Consider the following 24,841-nt stretch of genomic DNA (forward strand, 5'->3'; position numbering starts at 1 on the left):
TAACTCACTCGTCGTCTTCTTCTAACGTCCCCCTTAGAAAGAGACGAAGAGTGAGTTAATTTAAGATTAAAAGTTAACCGACACTTGTGAAACTGGGCCTTAGGAAGTCAAAATCGAGCGACCGCCAGCTGTAAATTAAGAGGCTCGACCAAAGATGAGGAAATATATTAATTATTATCCGCATTTTGAAAGAAACAGCTATAATCCCGAGACGTTCCGCACGTAAATCACAAAAGTTTAGGCTGGTGCGAGACGAGCGGCCTATGTTATCGTTATACAATAAACTGGAGCCGTGTGTTTAATTATAGTGAATTCTCGATTCGCAATTCTCGACTCGGCGCGAAAATGATCCTTGTGTTTATTTAATTAACTCTATATCTGTCTATCTATCTCGTTCGCGCACAACACCGAAACTTGTTTTGCGATTAGCAGTACGAAAAAAAGAACGATCTCCAGATATATATATTCTCTCAAAAACTCGACGTTCATCGTCGGCGAGAATTCAGACGTGGTCGACTCCGCGACGATCTATACCTACAACCCGATCGAATGCCGATTGTGTTGCCGGTCAGATGCGTCGAAAAAGAGAACGGAAAGGAGAATATTGAAAGAGGAGGAAACAGGTAGATGAAGGCTGAGCCTATGGCGACGCGAGCCTGCGGCGGAAGGATCGGGCGGGGAATGTTAAAGAACCGGCAGAGTGGAGAATTCGACCTGCTAGATCATCGGGCCCACTCGGAGCACGATTTACCATGGTATTATTACCGATAGCATAGCGGAGAGTCGCGGCATTTTTTTTTCTTTTCTCCCGCACACACCATAGAAAGTTCACAGTCTCGCTGGCATCTCTCCTCTTGGCCCGGCGAGATCTCGTATTAATTCCCGCTCCCGGTGGTACCTGCGGGCCCGTCGTACCTTTTTCGTCGTACCTTTTTTCCGATCCTTACCGGAGAGGACACGGTCCCTTTTGTCGTCGCTCGGGACGTTTCATTGGAGCGTCCGTGATTCGTATTTCTCATTGGACCCCGGTACCGCTATTCCCTTCTGCATATCTTTTACAGCGTATACTTGCCTATATACGCTTACCGGAGGAAACGGCGTGTTCGATTTTCGCTCGGCTCTATACTTATTTCACCGGATTTCGCAATCCCTCGGTGTATAAGGAACTCGCCTATGAATCGATTCGTATCGTCGGGATTATCAGTCCGATCGGATGGAATTTCACCGCGCGGTAAACTGTTGCCCCGAGAGACTTATATAAATATTAGAAAATAGGAAAACATATATAATTCTAATTTACATTTGAACGTAATTATTTTTATCACGCCAATGAATCACCATTGAATTCATATCTATTTCTGCAGCCGCATAATGATATAGTAATATTATATATAATACATATAATGTATACGATGATGATATGGTATATTTTATTACATAATTACAAATTCAAATGACCACATTGACTGAAGATGGAATATTCAATTTTCATAATAAGCATGCAAAGCAATTTAGACTGACATATCCCAATTAATAATTAATTAATTGTTAACGTCATGCTAATGGAAATGCATACATATTTCATACATAGACAACTATCTGATTAATCCTCTTTGCGTACAAATTACGAATATTCAAATTCCCGGTGCACGCGCCAAAGGTCCCGTTACTCGACGTGATTTATAATAACTGAGATATTACCGCGTCGTGAAATTGTCGCGAAATCGAATGTAAATTTCTCATGTATCGCAGAATTGTCGTTTTTTTTTTTTTCAAGAACTTAATAGAACTGGGCGGACATAAGCTACCTCTTTCTCTTCCTCTCTTGTGCGCGCGTGCGCGAGAGGGAGAGAAGCACGAACACGATGTCCGGCAACGAATTAACAACTCTTTCCCTCATTCTACATTATATAGTTGGCCGAGAGCTAAAAAATCCCGAGATTTACCAGGGTAATCGAGACGACCCGGTCGACTCTCTCTCCCGTAAGGGCCGCACTTTTCGATCGTTGTTTCCCAACATCCGCGCGGCTCTATGTAAAACCGGGGTCCGACTCTCTCACAATTCACAGAAAAAGAAGAATGCACCGGCGACCCTGCCTACCTGAACCAAACCGATGGCGTATAACGCGCACAAAAACGGATACATGTCGCGCAAGCGAGACACCAGGTTGTAAACGTGTATACGCACGCTGTCGTCATAAGTATTTTCGATCGATCGATATACACGTTACTATACATACGAGACATATTTGCGTCAGTCCCCCAATCGAATGAGATTAAGCCTGGATTTGTGGACTCCTATACGCTTCCGGATCCATGTATCTTGAAATTTGTGGCTCCTTCCAGAGATATTGTTTCGGCTGCAGGTTTTTTTCGGAAGCAAGTTGTTCGTTGGTAATACGTTATCATCTATTACTTCCAATGATTGATACATAACAAAGTTCTGATTTATATTTGTGTAAATAATTAATTTTTTCGCATCATTATATATTTAAGTACTTAACATTTAAAAAACTTGTCGCAAATTTTTAATTTATATTATTCGCATAAGTATTGCATAAATTTGCAATTGAGCTGTTTGTAAAAAAATTGTTAAGAATTTTAATTCAAATAAAAAAAAGACTGTTATCAGAACGATGGAATAATTATATAAAATAATAATATTGATTTTAAAAGACGTACACGTCTTTAACTGAAATTCTCAAATGCTTTTGATTATATATAAAAATGCAATACAGTCGACATAATTTTCAACGGAAAATCATAGTTCGGGCTATAATTTCGTTTAACAGCAACTTCAAACTACAGCGGTACTATAAGATAAAAAGCGAACATTGTATCAGACTATATAATTTCAGGACTACGAGCGTAGACCAGCTATTTTATAAGCCAAATTATAGATGAATTCGAGAATATAGATACTAAGACACTAATATCAATACTTCGAAAGTAGAACGACCAATACCAAGCAGTTTGAAAATAGTAGAAACATTTATGTTCGAACTTGATATAAGTATAATATTTGAGCTAGAAAACGAGTAGATGTGTGTGGCAATTATTTTATTTTCAATATGTTGATATATAGAATTATTTCTTCTTCACGTTTTAAAACAATTCAATTACCATATATTCTATATAGAATATTAAATTAACATAAAAACACTCAAAGTCTTGATGATTTAAAAATATTTCAGGATTCATGTCATGAATAAATATCGGAAAACCTCCTTATTTATTTTTTCACGTTAGGAATTTTTGAAGATCTCGATGATTTATACGAAGATTTATTCGCGCGATATATGTTCGAAGCGATTTGAAATGCGCTTACCACTTGAATCTTTTCCGTAACGACCCAGTTTACAGTCTCGTTCGTGCCCGCGCCTACTCACGACAGATACCGATCGCGAATGCGCGAGCGTCCCTTTCTTAAATTGTGATCGCTCGTGCCGTTTCACACGAACCCGGGATTAGCCTCTCCTCGTTACGGACTCGCGCATCGCGCCGCGATTTTCGACGGGTGTACCGACTAATCTATCTACCTTATTCAGCCGGTAAGACACACTTTAACCAGTTTTACGTAACGCTCCATCTATTTCTCAAGTCGATCCAGTGGGACGTGTCTCGAGGTGACTGAAGAAGCTTTTAAGGGATTCGGCATGGGATATGTATGACCCCGAGGTTTCGCGAACCATTTAAAGCTTCTGCGATATTAAGTAATTCTAGCAATATCACAATTTTATTTCATATTAAAAAAAAACGAAACCATACACTCCAGTCTGATTTATTAAATTGCTAAGATGTTACTGTAATATTATTACTATAATTATGTTGAATTTTAATCTCATTTTCACGCGTGTGTGTGTGTGTGTGTGTGTATTTAAAGCGAGTGTAAATTTTCGTTACAAGTTCACTTAAATTACAACTGTAATTAGCCGTTACCTCCCTTGACAGCTTCGTTCCACAAAAATTACTAGACGTTTACAAGAAGCTACCTAGAGATTTATTGAGTGGAGAAAGCAGGTAAAATCGCGAACCGGTTATCGGACAGGTGCATATTCGCGGGTGACTGAATGGATATCGTACTATTACCGCTCTCATCCGACGAGTCTACCCCGTCATTCTAAGGTTTCGGGGGAATTGGTTTATTTGCGAATGATAGGCCTACAATTTCATCCGACGATGCCAGCTGTCCGTCAATCAAATCCGCGAAGCGTATTCGCGCTTGTAAAAATTTCGTATTAAATAGCAAACTTGATTTTATATACAAGCTCAATGTCAGTTCTGTCAGAATTCATGTTGCGCATATCATATTCTTTTCGCTCTTTTTAACTGTTAAAAAGAGATCGAAACACGTTTAACATTTTTTCATACTTTTAATGATATGATAGTTACTATAATTAATTAAATACACACCGACATCTACAACGCTTAAGCTTTTTTTCACCGTCGTAATGTTAGTTACGCTTTTTAAATTTAAAACTACATGATGAAATAGAGATTTTCTTATTAAATAAATAGATCTCACGTTTGAAAAAGAGAACTCGTTGAGCGAACGCCGAAAGCATTTTATCGACACTTCTCTTTCGCCATCGGCGAAATCGATGTCTGCTACCGATACTAATGACGAGTAAAACGACGATAAAACGCTTCTTCGATGCTCGCCGTCCATGCGTGTGATGAGACGATTCGCATCGCGCCGCCCGAATTTAATTCGAGCGCCGCAAATTGGCGGACGGACATTTACTCGATTACTTAAACCGTGCGCGCGAGTGTCGTTAAGCGAACTAACGTCTCATTACGAGCGTTCTATATGCGGACGACTCGCGCGCGCAAAGTTGGCTTTCTCTACGGGAAAAAAGTGCGTAGTATGCCATGTATATAGCGGGGCCATTTTTTTCTCTCTTTTCTCGCTCTTAGCTTCCAGAAGCGGACAGGTGTTGGCCGATGATGCACCTGCGCGTAGACGCACCACCCGTTGTTTTTTCCCTTTTCGTCGGCTTCTATATTCTTGACCAATTTTCCGCCGGACAGGCGCGAAAGACGATGAACGTATCATTATATTACATCGCGATGATTAGGATAGCGAAACAGCGCGTTTCCTCGTGTATCGACTCCTGAAATTGAATGAAGGAGCGAGTGAAGGATCATTCACAATATTGTTAGGTCCCCTATATTATCATATTATTACATTTACCTAAATATATTACCTAATACATTTATTTTAATACAGTAATTATTTATTTTAATATATTATTTTAATACATCTACATTTTAATACGCATATTATTCAATGCTAATTTTGGTGATTCCTTCATTCACAATATTATTAGATCCCTTCATATTATTTTCGTCGCTTTAATACATTATTTATTTTTAAAATATTAACATATTTATTTTAATAAATATATTTTAATTAACTGTTTACTATATAATACATAATTTTAATTTCTACACTTTATATGCATTGAAATGTGCATAACTGTTAACTGTATTGTTATAATGCTGCAATTTTATTAATAAAATGGATCGTAAAGACTATAACAAAACAGAGATTTATCTCCTCCTTTTCTTTTTTCTAGTAATTTTTTACTTTGGCTCAAGATTTTCTATAAAGTTTTCAGGAGAATAATAACATAAAATAAATGAGTACAGAGTCGCAAAGATTCTGTTTAACGAATTTAAGAGGTTAAGAGAGCTTCTCATTTAAATATTTAACATTTTAATGTTAGGTAGACTGAAATCTTAACTACGAACTCACAAACTTAAATGACCGGCGATTATCTCCGAAAATACTGCGACTTCTGCGAATGTCTTGGGAATATTTTGCAGCTTTAGAATTTCTTCTAAGCTGATTAAGGGAAGGCCGTTTCGTTTGTTTTGAGATTGTGATTACTTTAGAACGTCCTTCTCGCCTTCGAGACTGCATTTCTCACGGAACGGTCTCGAAGCCGAATGCGCGGCTTCCGAGCGGCGCGGCGCCAATCGAAAGTCCACAGCGGAAACGGTTAATGCTAATTTCCCATCGTACCTTGTGTAATATCGATGGCTGGACGAGCGAGCGGCGTCACCTGCTCTCTCGCCCGTCGTCTTCTCTTCTTAACCACATCCTTCCTTTTTCCAGGCGCTTTCGTGCGCCACGCACGTATAGCCGGCGTGCGTTCGCGAATGCCGGCGCGGCGTGTACACGCGTTGCGTAAACTCCTTTGGACACGTGTGTGTGTGTGCGTGCGCGTTCACGCGCGCACCTCTTTCGAAGGCCTCCCCTCGCGCGCCCGTTCTCCCCCAATATTGGATCGTCTTTCATACCGTTCTCACACGGAGGAGTTCTGAAGCTCAGGTGCGACGACCTTGCCGGCCCTTTAAAGGACCGCCCCGCTCGCGACCCCGGGGTGGCAAACGGTTTTTGTAAAAAAGTTCACTCCTGCATGGGTGCACGCTGCGCGTACGTGCCTCTGGGCGCTTTAAGGTGGTCCTTTCGCGAGAACAAGTATTAGATAGGTACTTAAATTTGATATATGTTAAATATACAGTAATAAGGGGCATGTGTACGAAAAATCAAGTGAGGTTACCGACACTTCACAAGAAATAAGTCATTCTAAATGTGCGTTCGCGGAGCGTGCCATTGTCATTCTATCCTTGTTACATCTAATGAACGAGAAAGATAGAATGATGCAAATCGCCACGTCCGAGGTTTTCAACGATTAATACATGTACTTAGCGATCAGATGAATACATTATTCATGTCTTAAAATATTCCCTGAAGTTTCCGGATTTCGTACATACCTTGAAAATAAAGGCTTGCCGAATGTTTTGCTCTGATATATGAGGTTAAATAAGTAGTGGTCCAATCGCATATTGCTTTAAGCCCCTTGCACAATGCCAGGCAACAGGCAATAGGAACAGGAAATAACCAAAAAATCGTAATTACAACCTAAAAAATTCAAATGCTATGATTGGTTGGCAATAGGCAATAGGCACAGAATTTCCAACGTGACGGAAACTCTGTGTCTATTGCCTGTGTCACTGTTTATTCTGCATTTATACATGATTTCTGATTTCTATTCCCTGTTCCTATTGCCTGTTGCCTGGCATTGTGCAAGGGGCTTTACTCGTACTGTCATGCCTGACCTAACCTAAATCGAGTCCAACCGCACTACTATTGTGATATTTTTTTAATTAGTAAATAATTAAATACGATTAAATTGTGCGTGTAAAATCATATTATATTATTATAATTATTGGGATGTTGTGTAATGTTTGTCAATATGTCTGTTTTCAATTACCTCATGACGGACTGTTACTTGACTAGCTGGGTCCGCGAAAGGACCACCTTAAACTTTAAATCGAACGCGCTGTGAACCGCGCCGCGCCGGTCACGCTCGGCCGCGTCGCGAAATTATTAATGCACGAGCCCTTCCGTAACCCTTGACGGGGGGGGGGGGTGTCTTTTGCGCGACCCGCTATTAATTGCCGAATTCACTTTCGGATTCACCGCGTGACGTTCGTTACACCTAATTTCTACGTTAATATAGCAAAGATATGTTCTGCGAGTTTCGTCTTTGCTTCAAGTGAAAGTATAAAGCTGCTATTAACAATATTGCGTAGCTGTAAAATATTATAAACGTTGCAATCGCGTCGTTCGTGACCGTAGCGTCGGGGGAAACGACGTATCATGATCAGATTTTCGTATAGCGTATAATTATTTCATACTCTGTTAAACAGAGCGAGCGAGAAAGCAACGTTGACGCTCTGGCTGCTCCAGCGAGCGACATGCAATCGTGCCTGTGACTTCCGCTTTCGATTAACCGCCGCTCGAAAGCGTTGACTCATAAAATCGTGCACACGCACGTTTATGAAATTAGTCGGACATCGTAACGGGACTCTTTGGTTCGTAAAACGCCGCACAAGTCGAAAAGTAGGTATACTTCGTATATCTCGCAGTAATTTTATTTTTATTAGGATACAATTATATACTGTACGGAAATATTTTACTCATAATTTTAAACATATATGTATAAAAAGGCGTTCGAGAAAAACGAAGACTAATTTATTAAGTTTAAATGCGATAGTATTTGGATTTCTGTTTATAATGACTCCTTCCATTATATTATCAATGATACGTAATCAAAATTTAAATATCAAATTAACTATTTTAATTTTATTTAAATATGTTAATTATATAAAATCTATAATATTTAAATATATAAATTATTTAAATAATATTTAAATACCATCACGCATTTAAATAAGCCTTCCATTTTTCTCGAGCGCGACTTGACGTCTTTCGGACTCATTTCCACGAGAGATTCGCCGTGATTTTGAGAAATAACAAGATAACTCTAGATCAATCTAACATTTGACAACGCATCTGTTTATAACTGTGGAAACTTGGAGATATCCAATTCGGGGTGAGCCCGAGCACGATGCGGCGGCTTGAAGAAAGGAAGAAGACGTATGGAACCAATCCGTCTCGTGTGTCGCTGTTCGGAGGAAGTGGGTTCTTTTAAAGTACGAGCCCACATCCTGCCGATGGGCGACTCGAACACGGCCGCTTGACTTGTGTCCATCGCGAGAGGAGTATCGCTATCTCGCGCAGAAAGAAGCTCCGATTAGAAGAGACGCATCGACGGCGTGACGTAACGAAAGCAAGAACGAAACCGGGCGATACGTAGAAACCGCTTATCATCGAGTCCGTATTTATTTGTTGCGGGACGTCGTTTAATGGAACGCAGCTGCCGTCATCGCTGCACCGGCGATAAACCGACGAGGGTTTTTTTTTCTGCCGAATAACGAAGAGAGCGAGTGACGAAGCGCGAGCGACTCGAGAGTTCTCGGTGTGCCGCGCTGTCAGATGCGATTGCCGTATCTAATCGCGCGTTGCGCTAAATGGTGCCACCGACACATATGTGCCCCGGAGAGACTCGGAGCGATTAAATGACCGTGTACGTGCCCGTAAGATAGGGAATCAATTCGCTATCAGCGAAGCGCGGACGGTCGCCCGCGCTGGAGGTGGCGCGTTATATCGATAACCCAGTTTGAGAAAACAACACATCTTCCTGCTACCGAAATTTCTGGTTCTGATAACAGCGCGTTTGAGGCGTCGGAAGCAATTCAATTATGTATTATTACGTTCGTAGTTCGTAATCTTGTCCAAAGAGTACTGGAGTATGTTCCTTCAATTACTAGATGAAGAACTCGTATAACGTAACCGAATTATGTAATACAATTTTGAACATTACTCGGCCCATAATGAGAGCTACCTACCACATCATCATGTTGGCTATATCTAAATCAAATTTAGCTATGTATCTAAATCTTCCAAGAAAATGCCAGATTTTTAAAAATATTTTCAAGTATGCGAATTTGGAAAATTTCCATCTCTTACACATCCTGATTCTGTAGATCTCTCTTTCTCTTTCTTCAGACATCGATTAACAGTATTGAAAATTTTAGCAATATTGTAAATTTCAATTTTATATCGTCATATAATTTTTTCCGTGGTATCTCGCGGCTGAAATTAAAATTTAAAATTATTTTCTATCCACGTGAAGCATGAATTTGTATTTTTCCGTGCGCAGTCATCATCTAATATTACAAGTTCTACGAAGTCGGGTTCGGGAGTCGCGTTAAGTAAGTCGGGCGCCAACTGGAGTGTCCGTGTCTGTATGCGGAGCACAACCGGTCGGCCCTTTTCTGTCCGTGAGGGTCGATCCTGCCTTCCGCAGGGCGCCAATCCGCTCGGTCGACCAAAACCAGACGCTCACGTCGTACAGCTCGAACAGCTGATGTTTTCGCATATTTTTCGGCAGATGCTCGGACCGACGCAAACGCCCACTTCCATCGCTCTTTCGGCATACCTGCGCGTTTTTCTATATGCGAAGGGTACCCAGCGATAATTCAGTTTAACGTCCCCGATCCGGGATTATTATATCTTCCATTATTATTTTCTAGATAATCACGAATGCTCGATCAGTATATTTTATATCCGAGGAAACAACCGTTTTTTATAACGTAATTAATAAATCAGGCTGAGGCTCTTCTAAAATAAAGCTCTCTTTGAAACTTTGTAAATAAAAAAAAACTATCTGAATGAATAAATCCGTTCACTTTGAAGAAACAAAACATATTGAAGCAAATATCAGACTCATTCGACAAATTACTCGAGGTGATAATATTTTGTCGATTTCGTAATTATGTTCGTTGCGTATTGGAGTGTATTGGAGATATTTATTGCTGTATCAATATATAATTTGTTCAATGCGCTTGATATTAGTTGGAGCGGAGGTTATCATGAGTTTTGTTCATCCAAGCAGTTTTTCTTTTACCGTAGGTTGCTGTTTGACATCGTAAACAGCTATATATTATAAGACTTACGCTATTATAAACTAAAAGAAGAACTTAAAGAAACCAATACTGTTTGTAATGCTCCTGGCGCTGCAACGACCGATAATAAGACCTGACAAAAAACAACGCAATATCGCTGATACCTGATAAGAAGGCTTTTAAGGGAAGGAAAAACCGGCGCTTTAGCGCCATCCGATAGAAGTGCAAAATGGGGCCAGCTCAAAAGATTAGACGCGACAAATGACTGTGGGGCGTCCTCATTGGAGCAACGAGCAATTTTTTGTTGATGTTCCATGTTTCTTAAAAAAAAATGTTGGTTGTTGTCGAAAGTTTCTATTGCCAGCGACAGAAGTTACCGCTTGTTGCGTGTCTTCATTCGAAGCGATAAAGATGAAAGGAAAACGCGTCATCAAGTAACAACAGGAATAAATGTTTCTTCAATGTGGACATTCAAAAATACAAATGGGAAAACAGAAATAGGAACAAATCCCAAGTGTTTCTGAATATGTTGCTTCAGTATGGACAAAATGTCGCCACAAATTGACATATGTTGAATTATTTTCACACATTTAGCAACCAGTGAGGACATAGCTTAAGAAACGGTATACGATTTGTCGGTAGAAGCATCGAAGAAAAGCGGGGAGTTTCGTACGAGCGCGAAAGAGTGGCACGAGGGAGACGGTGGTAGGAGGGCGAGAGCAGAAGGAAAGATCGGCGAACGTCACGGACGACCGGTACGGTGGCGGTGTGCGTCGCGGCACATTTTCTCGGTACCGGTTGCTACTCGTCGTTACCGTCGTCGACGAGCGTCCCGGTCGCATGAGGGCCGATATGCTCAAGGCCAAGGACACCCATGCCCACCCACAACACACCCGAGAATACGCGCGGCGGGCGGCGCGGCGGCGCGGTTCTCGTACATATACTTATGCGCGGCAACGAAGTAAGAGAGAGAGCAACGGATACGCTCCCACATTATACAATTATCTGTCGATAGTCTGCGCGGCGTCGCCCAAAGAAAACTAGCATTATCTCGAGTACGACGGATAATGATAACCGTTGTCTGTCCGACCGACCGTGCGCGGCCCGCGCGCGTTCTCTTGTCTATTAATTTAATTTGGTAGTTAAACGAGCTTATTTTCGAGGGGCGACGCCCTCGAAAAGATTACTCTGTGACAGAAGATTTCGTACGAGGTCGTTGTCCCATACGTATCGGTTAGCAAACATAGAATACTATGGAATGCCATTTTAGGCTATGAAAACAAGAATTTTCAGAATAAATACTTTGCCAGTTCTAAATTTAAAATATCTGTCTTCTTGGAACGACATCTGATTAAAGATTCTAACCAAGATCTTGCTAATATTATTTTAAAAAATTATAAGAAAAGCAAATACACATCGTTATTTTACCTGCAAATATCCTCTCAATCTTTCAGTTATCTTAAATTAAATTCCTAAGATAAAAATGAAACAACTGCGACTGCGTACCGGAAGTAACGTAATAGCCTCGAAAGGTCTTTAGAAGATTCTTTTAAAATCCTTTCATTCTTCCTGAGAGTCATCATAAAAACAGACGACCAAGTTTTTGAATTACATTTGGTACTTACGTTAATTTGGAATGTTCGGGTACCTATGGATTTAGAGTAATACGGTCCTTCGCTGCTGCCTATAAACGCATTGAGTTAATGGTAGGAGTTTTACGAGGGTTTTTTTACAGTACCGTCCTCCCCGTTACCCCGGGTAACGGGAGAGAACCGAAGGTCTCTCTCCGGCTGCCTGCGAGTCTCGAAGAGACCTAATCCGTGTCGTGATGATTCTCACATCGTCACGCCGCGCCGCGCCGGCCGATAATCGAGATCGCGACGCGCAAGCGGCTTATCGCGATTACTCGTCGTATATGTGGCGTATATTCGCGGGCGTTAGCGGCGGCGATCACTCGTGCGAGACCGGCGTCGTCCAGTCTGCTCCGCTCGGCTCGGCTTCGAGCCGAGTGTATACGCGTGACGCAATTCGCTTATAGGCATCGGCGAAGTTACGCGCTCGCTCGCGCCGCGCGATCGCCTCCGGCGAATCACGTAGGACTCGGCTCTCGACGTATCGGGAGAAACAACGCGCAGCCGTTTGCCATTCCGACGAGAAGCGCTCCTGCGACTTCCGCCACGACAGCTGCGGATAATTGCCTCTAGTCGATTTCACCCGTATACGTAGCTGTCACTGTAATTAACTCCGTAAACTTGGCCAAATCCTTCAATTATTTCTTTTTCTTCGGGCTCCGTCACTTTTATCTCGGATGCTGCACGGAATATCCTTTTAACTTTTCGATATCACAGCGTATTCTTCACGTATCTCTCGAAATTAACATTTTCCGAATTTCATATTTTAATCTCTATTTATTCTTATACGCGTTATATTCTTCCTTTTCCTTTGCCCATTTCTACCAATGCATGTTAATTTTAATTTTGGTTTAACTCTTCATCTTTTTCTAGTTCTAAAAGTTAGAAAAAGATAAAAAGTAAATTAAACCGAGATCAAAATTAATTTAATTGGTATAAATAGACATAAGAGTCTGCTATAATTACGATTCTATCCAAATTTACGTTTTAATGCCTTCCGCTTTTCCTTTCCCTTTCCGCGGCATTTTATTCCGCAAATTCTAGTCTCGCAAGACGACGAGGAGCAAGGAGTAACAGGGATCACCGATCTCGGAGGATTGCCGCTCCGCATTACGCGACTCGTCTCGTTTGGCGTATCCTGTATCGGGTACCCCGTTAACGACGCGGCGCAAGTAAAGCGGCATTCGGCCGGTATTCGTTAGGGTATACACAGATAGCTATACGCGAGTTGCGCAAGAGATTTGCGCGCGACCGGCGATAGCCTGACTCAGAGCGCTGAAATGCGACGCGGGTGTTCCGCCGGTTCCGTACGTAGTATATGACCAACGAGCGACAGGACGATCGTTTCGCAATGCTTTTCGATCGGTGGACTTTGCCACAGCCACACTCGCGCACTCGGCGCGCGGTCTCTGCCGTTTCGGGAAAGGAGAGGGATATCGCGCAAGATAATCATGCGACACTTTTCTTTTCTTCTGCTTCAATCCTCTCGGATTGGCTCTCGATGCGTCAGAAAAGTGCAATCGCAACCGCTTGTCTGCGACTGATTGATATTAGGTAGATACAACACGCGTATGACTATTTGCCAGGGAATTTCCGGACGGGGAAAAGGGAGGGAGAAATAATACAATTGCATTCTTATCTTATACGCAACGATGATTCGACAATTTTGATTTCAATCTCTCGATTCAGGCGGTGCGGTGCTCCCTCGAATCGGAGTTACCCAAACGATTGTTTCCATCAATCAAATGCATGCTTTTATCATGCGTTTGTCGTTTATCACGCTTTATACCGTGCGTCAATGCGCGGAAATCAAAGGCTAATCGCAATCGACGGGCACTTGCTCCTTTGTTTCGTTTTCTCTTTCGAGAATGAGCGAGAGGTATCTCGGCGATATTGCATCATTATCGATGCGAGGCAAAATACTTATCTTTATATTTATCGCGTGTGTTACTGTTACTTACAGAATAAGAAAATATAATTTTAAAGAATACACGTTTTCTTTTAAATTACGATAAATGTTATTTACAAAATTGCGTCTTAATTTCCCGCGTCCGTTGAATAAACAATACGCAAACGAATCTGTCGGCAAAGAGAGAAATACTACCATTTTATCGAGAAATTTTGTCGAGCCGGGGAAATTTAAACTTAAAGCTTGAAGCCCGAGGAACGAGCGTGAAGTCTTCGGGTATAAATGACACTGCTTAGCAACCCTCGGCAAGGTAATTCGATATACAGCGTGTGCAAGTGACGGCAGGGGTCGCGTAAAAATCGCTTATAACCCGCGCCTAATTAGTGGCACCGCGCGCAGTACTTCGCTCCTCGGCGCGGTAAGGGTCAGATACATATTCGCCCGAGCTTTCTTTTCTCTACTATTCGCTCGTATCGGGGTACCGTTATCTTAATTAACGCTGTATCTCACACACACACACACACACACACACACACACACACACACACAAGCGTTTCTTTAGCCGGGCATTAATTCTCAGAATCGGCGTGCCTCCGCCGCTCGCCTCTTCCCCGCCGCTGTCGTAGTAGCGCGCGAGACATCAGCGATAACTGCGTCCGAGCGCGGTATGATTAGATGCGATTTATGAATTTGCTAGGAGAAAGACAGTGGGAAATTTCTTGCGTCGCGAGCGCACGGATCTCGGGGATAAATCGCACCTGCAATATGAGAATGACGGAACGAGAAATGTCGAATAATTTAAGCATCGAAAGAAGCTGGCTACCAGTAGAAATAAAATTTCATGTACACAAGATTTTGTCTTGTATAAAATAGAATTATAACTTTATAGTGTTATAGCAAACGGCAAAATTAGATTTAACTGCAAATTGAAATTTTGAAAGAAAGTATAACATTTTTAATACACAACCGTGCAACTTTTTTTTAATTTCAAAATAGCCTCGAGGCGTATTAAATATTCTTCACAAAGTTCGCAACAAACTGTTTTTTTCATGTAATTATGTCAAGGTACTTTAATGTTGCGTTTACATCTTCTCGAGATTCGTCGTCGCGCTGTTATACCTCCTCGCAAAAATCTCTCGTTTTTTCAGCCGCGCTCTAACAGGATTCGTCATTCCTCCGTCTCTTTCCTCTTTTTCTACTTACATCTTTTTTTTTCGCGAGAGAAGTACCTGCATTATTCCTACTGGCGGGTATCATTACCTACCTACTTCGTAGGATATTCGTGAATAGACATTAGCGTGGGCAAACCCGCAATTAGCTTTATCAAAAGCAACTGGACGCGAGTAGGTGGATTCGTGGAAAGCAATTACATGTTAATGGCTCGCTTCGCATGGCAACCCAGCTTCGTCTCGCAATCAGCCCGCGCCGAATTAGCATTTGGCCCCTTATACGTTTTCGTTGGTGACCTATGTCGGTGCCGGTCCCGACCGCCTCTCTAGCTGGGTCGTCAAGCGTGTCTTCTTGAAAATTAACTCGAAGCCGTCGGGAGACCGGCACGGAAGCGACGGAACGCTTACTCGGTTGACACAATTCCATGACGATCCCATCGCACGTGGAGAAGAACATCTTTTTTCTTTAAATCCTTAAAAGGCACAACACGAAACAGGCGGATATCATTATTAAAAGAATGTTAACCCTAGGATTACGCGCACTACACGTTGAGTCTTTCAAATCTAGTCAAATATTTTTATACAATTTTGATAAAAATGCATATTTTTAGATAAATTCTTTTTGACAGAATAGCAAAATAACACATTAAAATACATATAAAAGATCTATGTTAAAAGTTAAAAATTATATTGGCAGAATCGATATAAAACAAAATTCATTAAGCAGTGTAGGGACAATATCGAGTACCATTTCCAATATGGAAAACATCGCTTTGCGCCATTTTGAGGAGAATATTTTGGCAGACGATCGTGTATCTTACTTCTTCGTTGAAAAATTTTCTTCGACCCAAGCTGCATCCCTGTATTGTATTGGTCTCTTGCTATAACGCGTATCTGGCATCGCTGCATTGTTACGGATTTGTTAAATCCGGCTGGCTGAATCTCTCGAAGGCTGAATTCTCATTGGCGAAAAGGAATAGACGTTTAAAGATCCAGGTAGGACATCGGAGAAACGCAGGTACCTAGCTCAGCTAGGTGTATGGCTGCTTTTATAAGGCGTGGAAATTTACTTCGCGACTTAACGTATTTTTCGAAAAAAAGAATTGTTGAAGGCATCACCCCGAAGAATACTTACAGAGTTTTCCTCGACCTTGGGTCGAATAGATGGGGAGAGGGTGACAGGTGACGAGAGACGACCGTACCTTATTAGGACTTTAAGTTTGGTAGCTACTGTGGACCATATGTCATTTTCAAATTCCTGCTGGTCTGAATAAATTTTTAACGGACTGCTTAGCCGTAGGGGTTTAACAGACGACACATAATTACATTGTTGTGTCTACACTGATGTCAGATTTCTTGAAATCGTATATCATGTTCGCTATGCGAGAAAATCAATGCAAAAAATAGATATTTAACAAAAAAAAACTCGTTTATCATCATTATACAACGTTCGAAAATAATTATTGGGATTATTTCTTCGCGTGACTGTCCTTCACAGATGTGTTCCCGTCAACACACACGGTAATTATTTTATATATTTTACGATGTATTTTTTATTAAAACTTGATAATTCGAACGAAATAGTCAGGTATAGCCAGTTTTTATAGGACCTTTATGGCCAGTTTCTCGACATCGCTCAATTTGTACGTTCAACTCTTTTCACCCAGCCAATAATCCAGCTCTTTCCGCTCGTGCGTTTCATGATATATGGCATACATAAAGATACGATGCAAATGCCCGATCGAACGATGGTATTATCGACGAGCGTTATCGCGACACCGGGTTCTGTCGCGGGCTCGGGAATAACGGATTAATCAAAGTCAGACATTCGTCGATGTCGAAATGACGATAACCCGTTCGTCCCGCGCCAAATCGCTTTCGTGGAAAATCGAGGTGCATGTACTTTCGCGTGCGAACGCGCGAAATCAGCTGCGTCACTCGCGTTGTCGAAATCACGGCGCATCGCCTTTTCTATCCGTTTCATGGACACCGCCGAGGTTTTTAACCTCCGCATTCGTCACGTTCTGCGGTTTCGCTATACTTCACCGATGTTGCATCATACGCAGGATGTCTCGGTATTATTGATATCAATTTCAATGATATGGATTTCCTGACGAATTAAATGCCTGGCGTGCAAGATTCAAACGTATAATTTTATCGACTTCGGTATCGACGTTTTAATTTAGCCTTACGGATCGTACATAATCCAAATTAAAATCAACGCTTATTAAAATAAATTCAGCATTTTTCTATATTATTTTTTACGAAACGTCGTTGATAACTACCGTGTCTCTTGATTACTGCCAGTTAGGCCGATTAATATTTTTGTTCTATTATTTCATCACTGGCGAATAATTATTTTATTGAATTATTTTTTACATTTTGCCGAGTTCAAGAGTAGAATTACTACAGTGCAGAATCATTTTTCAATTTTTGCATATTTAACTACTAATTATTTTTTGCTAAAATTCGGCTTAAAATTCTGTTAAATGCATGAATGGAAACGACAAGATTTTTTTTATATCGTAAATGTGCTTACGAAAGGCCAAGTGGATATGGTAATTACACACGAATCGAAACCCGACACGGAAAGTGCCGCCGCTATATGAATTAAGCAATGGAAACTAATTGCCGTTGGAACATATAATCGTGTCATAAGTACGATTGCATTAAATCTCGTACACCGCGGCGATTAAATACAATTTATGACAATACGCACCGCACGACATGCGTAAGCTCGTTCTTACATTGTGTAACGCCGCTCTCCAATGTCTGCGTGTGGAGAATTGCATCGGACGAGGACGATGCATCGCGAGCTATCGGGATTAAATGTATTTACCGCGCGCAGATAATTCCCGATCTTGAGCCTTATCGCGCACCACCGCCGCATGACTATTGACCCTGCTTAACATTGATTGATTTCAACACACGCGTCCCGGCGCGGCGCGATCGAAAAGAATTACGCGTTATCTCCTCGCTCGGCTATTTATAATGTTTTTAATGCGCGTGCGGAATGGAAAATCTATTACGCGTTTTGTACGAGCGATTAGGATTGCGCTAAACAGGGTCAACGAAAAATCGCGATCGTGCCTGCGTATATCTCGAGTGAGTGAATTATGTTTCCTGATATACGATCGAATTTACGCGAGAGATCCGCAATAAAAACGTACAATTTCCATAAAAATACTCTAATCTGAAGTCTGAGTGATAGCGCTAGCTTGCTTGAAGCTTCCAGTTGTTTCTACATTAGTAATCTGAGAAAGTTAGAAATCTTTGATATTCCACGACTTCGAGTAGACTTCTTAAAGTCTTCGAGTACACTTTGCATATCTTAAAGTTCTATATCTTAACACTAAAACTTCTTGTTCTGAGTGTATCAATTAAAAGTCGGGCAAGTTTTCCGGTAACATTTGTCGCTTCTTTCATTACGCTTTTTAAAACTAAACAAAATCAAAGCCAGATCTCCGATATACGCGCATCAGCTGCGAATTTTGCGAAAGGCTGAGAGAAGCACACGAGGCATCGGTAAAGATGTCGGTCAGTAATGAGATATTTTTCTAGCGGACGGTTATCACGGTGAGGAGGCGAGGCTGAACTGCTGCGGGACTATAGGACAGTATCGGCGGTGCACTTCTCGTAAACATCGGCGCGGCGTTCAACATTGGCGTTTAGTATTCTCAAGTTGCAGTTAGCATCCGGTTAAAGCGGCGGCGAGACCGCACCCATCGGGCCGGACGATACTTTTTTCCGTTAGCGAGAAGAGAGAGGGAGAGAGAGGAGAGAGCCCGGTGAGACCGTTTCCTTTTTGCTTCGCCTCGATTCGGCGGGGACCTAACGTTTGGGGCCTTGGGTGGATCGAAGCCGTCGCCGCCGCCGACCTATATCGCTTTTATGTTGGCTCTTGAAATACGAACGCCGCCGCCGAATCCTAGACGTCTCGCCATTCTCCTCGATCGCACCGATCCTCTCTCGGCGCGATCCCGGGTCTCGTTACCTGTCTACCGATCTAAACCGTGCGATTCTGGGAAACCGACGCGCGGAAAGAGTATTGATCCTCTATTGATCCTCTATATACCATCTTCTATTGATGTAGATACGCAAGCGTCGCACGGCACTTTTGTGGCAGAAAATTTACGCCTCGCGTAAAATGGAAATAAAAAAAGATATATTTTCGACAGAAAATATGATGAACGAGAGAATACGAAGTCGATATAAGATCGACACGTTTCGTTGACTAAACGTTAAAGATCTTATTTTTAAGCTCGTAGAAACTAATGGACTAATCAATTCCTGAAACCTGACGGTTCAGTCTTGAAAATAATAACGCTCGTTTCGCAGAAATGGTCTATTTCGCTGAACTGACCTATATTCAAGGGTTAACCTTGACAGAGTGACGTAAAATAAAAGGAAAAAGAAACGGAGTTCTCTAGTCAGGTGAGAACGACGTATTCGCAAACGTAAACGGCTTGTCGCTCTGCCAGAAATTAAGAGATCCAAGCCCGTGTTCCAAGACCGTGAAAAAGGAACGCGTCGAGGCGAGCGGAGGCGAGGGAATCGTCATTTCTGAAACGTCGCGTCGGAGGATGCGGTTTTATTTGATAGCATGGGAACTCCGGTTCACGGGCTGATCACGTTGCGCAAGGCTTCCTCGTCGAAAGCGGTCTCGGGCTCGCGAGCGTGAAAGACGGCACGCAGACGAGACGCCGCTCGTCGCGTCCGCCGTTTTCGCCGAAAGAGTTTCGTTAGGCCCGGCAGTATATATGGTTTATATTTGTATGACTTTCAGAGCGTGCGCCTCTCTTGACGTGTTTGCACAAAATAAAGAATTTGGACGGCGCGGGCATCCGTCTCGTTCGCGTGTGCGAGAGAGTCGTCCCGTCCCGTCCCCCCCGTTTCGTGTTGGCGTGGCTACTAAAAATACATTGTAGGCAAAACGATCGGCAAGCGCACACACACACACCCCGCGCCTTTTGCCGTACTGCATTTATAGATCGGAGCGTTTACCGGAAAAAAATCGCGACTTCTATGAAGGGCGGTGTGACCGTCGTGAAAATCGCGGAATCGAGCTTAAAAAAGCTCTCGATAATTCCAGCTCTCGCGAAATTACGCGAATTAATATTATAAACATTGCTGCAGATTTGAATAACGCGCGCATCTTACTATTTTATTTACAAAGAACATTTGTTGCCTCTTGATGACGGCTAGATAGATTGGAATGAGATTAATGGGACCGATAAACACTTGTGAATTTTTGCAAATTTTATTAACAATTAAATGTGATATATCCTCGAAAGAAAATTTAATCTACTACTGCTAGATTTGGCTTATTTTTCCTCGCGATATATACAGATATATTCAATAAGGATTAGAATGGACTTTAATTCTTTCGAGACGCGAAATTACTGCAAGAATCCAGCTGTCTGAACATAAGGCTTCCGTGATATTATCATTTCTATAGAACACGTGTAACGCGTGTGAAATAAATTCAACATATCATTATTGCATTTTCATTTGAATAGACAAATGGTCTCGATTGCTGTTTTCGCGTGGAATAATTACTGAAAAAGTGTCCCCAGCTGGAATGAAACGCGCAGAAAACGCTCGGCCAGGCTAATGCGGCTCCGGAGAATTTCTATGAGAATGGAAAATGTGATTCGAATACTATTATGCAACTCCCCTAGGCACGGCGCGGCGCGCCGAACATTATGTTCGAGGAAACAAGAGTACCCCGGGGCTGGCTGGCACTAAACCTGTTTACGCGTAAAGTCTACCACACTCGCCATTTTTTCCTTTACGACGCCGTATCCGTGCACTTTAATACGCGAAACAGGAAGAAATCATTTTTTACGGTCCCACGATCACTCGGATGCGCACTATGATAAACCGAACAATGCGCGCAAACAGTGATAAGGAATGGTCAATGCGCAGATCGCTCATTTAATAAATTATTCTCTTTAAACAGAAGAGATGCATAATATCTCGCATTAAAAAAAATTTTTAAATTACTTTGCATTTATACGACAGTTATCCGCGCGCGATCTTGAGAACTGTGAAATTTTATTAAACTTGATTACCTTGCGAGTTTTATTTAAAAAAATTTGACATTTAATATATATTTATTCGCACTTTTGCCGAGAGATCGACTCTCGGGCCGATAAAAATGTAGGAGTTCGAAAGAAGAATTGATTCAAAGAAGAAAGCGTTGTTTAAGACGTTATTCGGAGGTCGCTTTGAAGCCGCGGAGGTTAAATTAACGGTTTACGATTCAAATTTCTCCTCCGCGGCATACACACGCCTTCCTCAAGATATATTATCCGGCATACGTAAGGACGCATTCAAAAGCCCGTCATATGAGAAAGTGCACGCCGCGCGCTGATCGTAATCTCTTAATTTCGCATGTTTTTACGCCCCCGCAGGCGCTGCATCCGAGTATCCAAACCGGTATAACGCGATATTCGCGGTCGCGCCGGGTTGCGCGCGGCCAGGATTAAACTAATCGCGGGAAGACGCAAGGACACCGACTATCAGGTCACTCGCTTTCATCTGCGCCTACTCCCCGAGAGTATTCCTGCCCTTATCTTATCTATATAACGTTTGAGCTTTAAATAAACCAAACTAAAGAGGGCCCGGATTTTATTTTCTCGTCGCTGCTAACACAAACACCCGGAGACTCGAGTCCTCATTTTAACCCGAGAACAATTCTTGCGAGTTTACAACGCGAGATTTTTAATTTTTATCTGCATTTTTTATACACAGTAAGATTGCGATACAATCATATTTTTTTAAATATAATTAAATCCATCCTCTGCTATCCCGTTGTAAGATAATCACCCCGTAAGGGCTCTCCCTTAGTTCAAGTAAAAATCTCGAGGCCCAACCAGAAAAAAAAAATAATAGCGCAACGCGTGACGGGGCGAGAAGCTGGCGACCGTGTTTGACACTGACAGTGGCTGATTAGCGATTGGAGGGATAGACGGGCAAGGCAAAGGCAGGCAAGCGACGCACTCATGCGTATGCGTGCGCGCAACTCGACGTAGCGCGGCGGAGTGAGTGCGAACGGTGTACGGAGGTGCAGTGGACGAAGAGGGACAGGCGGGGGGAGAAGATCGTCAGATGCGGATTGGTCGACTGCGGTGTGGCCGCGACCGAGAGTAGGGATACTCCTCACACAGCAGTCACAGCTGAGCGTTGAGCTATAGACTCGGGTGGCCGATCACGCGATACTAGTAGCTCATGAGCGCTCGTGGAGCGAGCATCGAAACGTTCTCTTCGGAGCGGGCGAGGATGTCAGTTCGTGATCGACGAGCGACTGTGAGAGGAGTCTAAATAACGAGTTTAAAAGTCTTCGAACGCGCGTGCACGTCGTCGATATCCGGATACATACCCGGGAGAGGACGAGAGAGCTTTAGGAGGAAAAAAAGGGGGAGTCCACTCGAGCGACGGAAGGGTAAACGATTAGCGCGCGCGCCGCTTTTATCGCTGCTCGGCGAGCACGTGGCTGCGGAATATAACGTGCGGCCGTAAAAGAGACTCCTTCAGTCTTCAGTCTCGTCGCGTCTCTCGCACAGATAAGCCGCGGCAGCCGGAGGTGGAGGAGGTGTTCCCTACGTAGTGCCGGATCGGAGGGATAGCGAGCGACGCGCTGGATCGCGCCACGGTCCATCATCCACGCTCCACAGTCGAGTCGCGTTCACGAGGGAGGAGACACTACGTCCTTTCGTAATTTTTCGCCCGCCGACAAGCCGCTCAATCCTTTGGACGCAACGTTTCTCGAGTTTCGTTTCGTTTCGCGGAAGCGAGGGGGTTTTTTTTCGGATTGTGTCAGCGAAACACACCGTCTCGCGCCGTGAGATCATTCGGATCCGTCTCGTCGAAGGTGCCGTCGAATCTGGTGAGAGAAGACCCGCGAGGGGGATCGTCCGCGACGAGAGTGATCGATCGAAACGACGAGAGATAGTCCTTCGAGTCCCGTCGTCGGCGAAAGCGCGCGAGATTGTGATGCGAGTCGCCGACTTGACGTCGTTGTTCAATTGAAGTGAAGTGTTACGTGGAGTTCTTTCGGAAGCGGCCCGAAAATGGTGCCAACGCAGCAAGAGAGCCCCTCGAGTTCCTCGGGGGTGACAATCATGTTTGGATCGTTATTTGTGAATAAGGATTCTCCCACGCCGTATTCGGACGCCACGCAGGTAATTAGAACCGAGATTTCTGTCCCCTCGGGAAAATTCTCCAGTGATTCTCCCCGAAATTCGAATCTCGGAAGATCCGCAGATTTTTCCTCTTTTATTCCAAAGAGGATTACACTTTTATATTTCAAATCATTTTCCAGCGTTTTTCTAAATTTATCTGTTTCATACTCCGAAGTGAATCGGTTTTTACAATTTTCTTACTTTGAATGTAAAGTGAGAGAAAAATTAAAGAAACCGATAGAGAAAAAAAACCTATTATAAATATGCATCTAAAAGACCTTTACCGGGAAATTTAAAAGAGCATGCTATATAGAAAAGTCAACTTTAAAAGGAATCTTAAATCTTGTTTGAAAATTTGTGGGGGTGCGCTAAAATAGTCAATCCATTTTTAATCTCTTTTTAAACAATAATTTAAGGGAGCATGCTAGAAAAAGTAAGCTCTTGGAAAATGTGAAACTTGTGTGTATGTAAAAAAATTCAGTGCTTTCCGGGTTTTAAACTATCTGGAAACTTAAGGGGGCATGCTAAAGACATTTCAGGAAATCCTATCCGAAATTCGAAACACCCTGTATTGTATTTCACTTCACTCATCACGGCTGATGTCCATTTGAAAAAAATACTTAAGGACTATATTATTTTTACCACCTGCAACGGAAACCTTCATTTTTACAATCCCGTACTCGTGTTAGCTTCGAGAGTTTCGAGGGTATTTTCTTTCAAACGGACACCAGTTATAAATATTAAAGCTATCGAAAAGGGCTCATGGAAGAGCAGCAAGTTTCTACCTGAGACATCGCGAGAAACTAAAATCATATTGTCGATATTCGGCGGAACCGAATGGATATGTAGCTCGCAGGATGTGACAGTCACATCTCACATCCCGCGTCGTTTGCGACCGCCGAGATAAAAATCTCTTCGCATTAGACAAGATTCGCTCTGCATTCGGACCGTAGCCTGCCCTGCGACCCGGTTATTAAATTGATTCACGGTTGATGTAAAGCGGGTTCTGTTCGGATCTATAATAGAATTTTGTTGGGTGGAACAAGAGTTTCCAGGGTTGAATTTTGGGCCCCACATTTACCTGGCGAGATTTCCTCTTTCTTTCCCAAAAGAAACCTTTTAATAATACCTGGTAATCAAAGGGAAAAAAGACTGCAGCATGTATTCGGCAGGGTCTGAAACTCCGGGTCTGCTGCATGATGAGGGTCAAGCTGTTTATTTTGAAAGCGCGGCCGCAGGTAAAGATTTCGAAACGCGCTGTTTAGTCTCGTCACAGATTTACTGCCAAATATTGCTGCACGGATGCATCGAAGGTCTTCCTTAAGCCGGATTAACGTCCCCGCGTACGCTTTCCCCGCGGTTACCGCGAGGCTCGACCGGCGAAAATAGCGCAAAACGACGGGTTCGCGATATCGTTAATAACGTCGAAGGAACGTGCGCGCCTCAAAGTGGGCCGTAAACTACATTTTTATCGGCGCACGTGGCGAAGTACATAAATCTCTAGTATTAACGAAATTTATTGCTTCACGGCGTATTCTCATTCGTATTCATCGATGCGACTTTTATGAATTTACGACGGACGATCACGTTAGTTACACAGTTGGAAATGACGATGCGCGATGA

The 24,841-nt window shown here is 42.7% G+C and overlaps 1 protein-coding gene across 2 annotated transcripts in view; it reads left to right on the forward strand.

Moving 5' to 3' along the window:
- Window positions 1-24,841, forward strand: part of LOC139821333 (uncharacterized) — an 85,400-nt gene that overhangs the window by 38,370 nt on the left and 22,189 nt on the right. The window contains exon 1 of one of the 2 annotated variants that reach the window (XM_071792307.1): window positions 22,240-23,218. The exons of the other annotated variant lie outside the window; for it this stretch is intronic. Within the exon in view, the coding sequence (XP_071648408.1) occupies window positions 23,108-23,218 (111 nt within the window). The 5' untranslated portion in view covers window positions 22,240-23,107. Of the gene's footprint in view, window positions 1-22,239; window positions 23,219-24,841 lie in introns of those variants that run through there. 2 annotated transcript variants of the gene reach the window in all.

The sequence above is a fragment of the Temnothorax longispinosus genome, chromosome 11, assembly GCF_030848805.1.
Source record: "Temnothorax longispinosus isolate EJ_2023e chromosome 11, Tlon_JGU_v1, whole genome shotgun sequence".
NCBI lineage: Eukaryota > Metazoa > Arthropoda > Insecta > Hymenoptera > Formicidae > Temnothorax > Temnothorax longispinosus.